Genomic DNA, 2596 nt, shown 5'->3' with positions numbered 1-2596 from the left:
AGTGGGGGTGATGACTAACTGGCTAGAATGGGAAGAAGCAGTAGTCCAAATAGGGATGAGGGGAGAACGTGAGAGATACATTACAAGTGGCGAAAGTGCCGAAGGCGATCCGCAAAGCTCGGAGGTTGCGGAGCTTACGGAGCTTATGGAGGTGGGGTTGAAAGTCCGAGGAATATTGGCAATGGTGTTTACGTAGTATGAGGTCACCAATGCAATGGACTAAGACCGAGGTGGAGTCAAAGTCCGAGGTAGGGACTGTGATGGAGGCTCGGAGCAAAGGTACGAGCAGTGTCCGAGTACGAAGTACGGGACAGTGGTGGAAGGTCGTAACTTGGCAGGAGACCAGCGGAGGAGTACCAGAGGGAGGAGAGAGGAGAAAGGTAAGGAAGAAGGAGTGGTGGAAAGGAGAGTTGTCAGGTCTGAAGGTGAGTATCGGAGCGGATGGGGGAAGTGTAGGAGGGTGATGGGAGGGTGGAGGTGTTGTGAAGGAGGAGCAGAGTAGGAGGAGGAGAAGTAGTAGGAGGGTGGCGAGAGGGGCGGTGTTCGGTCCGAGGTGAGTATTGGAGCAGACGGAGATAGGGGAGGAGAGGGAAGGAGGAGTAGAGGTGGCGTGGGGGGTAGAAGGAGGTGTGTTGCCAGGACCGAAGGTGAGTATCGGAACGGCAGCGGTAGGGTATGACTCCGGAGGTGGAGAGGGTGGAGGTCCGGAAGTCGGGTCGGGGTCGGGTATGATATGACAGCACCAAGCCAACAACCCCTGATCCAATACCTAACCCATGTAAATCATCAGCCTAGTGGTGGTTGTGACTTAGATAAATAAATTATTGACAACTGAAAAGTCGCCAAACTAAGGGAGACTGGGCATGTAAGACAAAAGAAACAAGCACATGCCATGAAAGCTGCAGACCCAGGAAGAAGGGCAATCTCGGGGGGCACAACTAGCCACCTGGTGGGACCAAATCCCTGCCCCACCCGCCACACCAGGGCAGGGCCTACAAAGTAGGCTCTCAAACTTCCATTGAGAGGGACAAGGCCCAGACACACCTTCTGGTGGCTAAGACACCCCCAAACCAAATCAAATTTTTTTTTAAAAAAAAAAAAAAAGAGAGAAAAAACCCGATAAAGACGAAACTGTACATCTATCCCGGCCCCAACCAACCCACACTGCAACACGTGCCCCCCCGAACTCGTTAAAACCCTAAACCTGTATGCAACATGAGCCACATAGTAAGCCCAGATGCCTATCACGAACTGCCCAACAGATGACCCAGCCCACCCAAGAACTAGCTTGGGCACCAAAGGAAACAGAGGCAGCTCAAACACATCAAACACCTCCGACCTCCTAGCTCCCCCCAAGAAGGAAGCAAGGATGATGAGAACCAGCTCCGAAGAAACAATGATGGCCCCCATGGAACTGGGAAACAAGGACCAACCAACCCCTGACCCCAAAACAATGATCAGAGTCCCAGCCACACCAGCCCTGGGCCCAGATGACCAACTTTAATGTCTGCCCACTCCCGGAGGGCTTTGATCACCGGATCCTAGGCCTCAACAGCATGCACTGTCAGAGACCAGATCGAGATGAAGGAATGTCTCTGTGGCAGAGGGCTTCGGCCTCAGCGACTTATGCCAGGAGCACTGTGCCAAGTTGCACATCTGTGCCCTAATTTACTTACTGGCAATGAGAACTAAAGGGGGTCAACTCTAGTCGATTTTATTACTGAGGTGTAACCTATGTACAAGTCAAGTATATATAGTTACAGTGGGGGTGGGCCCGTAAATGATGGGGCTGAGCGGAGCGGAGCTAATGGGGTTAAACATTAGCCAATTGAATATTACTGACAAGTTGGGTTATGGGGTTAGTGGAATGGTAGGTGATAACCCAGAAACGGAAAGGAGGGATAGGCCCAAAGGTGGGCTTGCAGGGCAAGTGAGTGTATTGCACAGTGGAGGCAGGAGTGCGCTAGCGGACATCGGAGCTGTCCGGAAGCCTTCGGGGCTCCATACTTAGGGAGGCATAGGTAATATATTTAAAAGAGGGGGTGGTGACCATTGAGTGAAGCAGAGGTGATTGCGGAATATGGGAGCTCCGAGGTTAGTGAAGAAGGGGCAGAGGTAGTCCGGAGGTAGTGGAAGTCGATGGCCACGGATGGATATGACAGTATCCCCTTCTCAGGCCTGAACCCTTGAAGGCCCAGAATTAGTAAGGTGAGGGGAGCTGTACTTACAGAAAGGAGAAAATGAAAATGGAAGTGAGGAGTGGAGAGAAAGGGAGAGATGGGAGAGGAGTCAGGGTTCCTAAGGAGCTTTGGGACCAGGCTTGTCTGGGTACCGAGAGTGGAACGCTTCGACAAGGTCGGAGGCATGATCAAGTTCACCAGCAAGGAGCCATTGTGTCTCCTTGTCGGTCCCTTCATAGCCTAGCCACTTGACCAGGTAGAGCAACTTGTTGCGTCTACATCGGTTGATCTTGGAGTCGAGTATCTCTTTGATCTTGAACTCCATCTCGCCTTCGATTTCTATGGGAGGCGGAGGTGGCTGGTGGCAGTTCGGAATGATGTTCAGGATGGAGGGTTCGATCTGCAAGACATGGAAT

At 52.2% G+C, this 2596-nt stretch overlaps 1 protein-coding gene across 1 annotated transcript; it reads right to left on the bottom strand.

Annotated features, from left to right (window-relative positions):
* Positions 1–219: 219 nt before the first annotated feature.
* On the bottom strand, positions 220–1410 carry EI90DRAFT_3117911 (uncharacterized protein; the record flags this gene model as incomplete). Its single annotated transcript, XM_039063039.1, has 2 exons — positions 220–769; positions 1253–1410. The coding sequence occupies 2 exons, from the start codon at positions 1408–1410 to the stop codon at positions 220–222; spliced, it is 708 nt and encodes a 235-aa protein (XP_038920709.1).
* Between the last annotated feature and the right edge of the window lie 1186 nt (positions 1411–2596).

This window comes from Cantharellus anzutake, assembly GCF_015039405.1.
Source record: "Cantharellus anzutake strain C23 chromosome Unknown EI90scaffold_7, whole genome shotgun sequence".
Lineage (NCBI taxonomy): Eukaryota > Fungi > Basidiomycota > Agaricomycetes > Cantharellales > Hydnaceae > Cantharellus > Cantharellus anzutake.
Note: the sequence above shows the minus strand (reverse complement) of the source record. Positions and strands in the feature narration are given on the sequence as shown.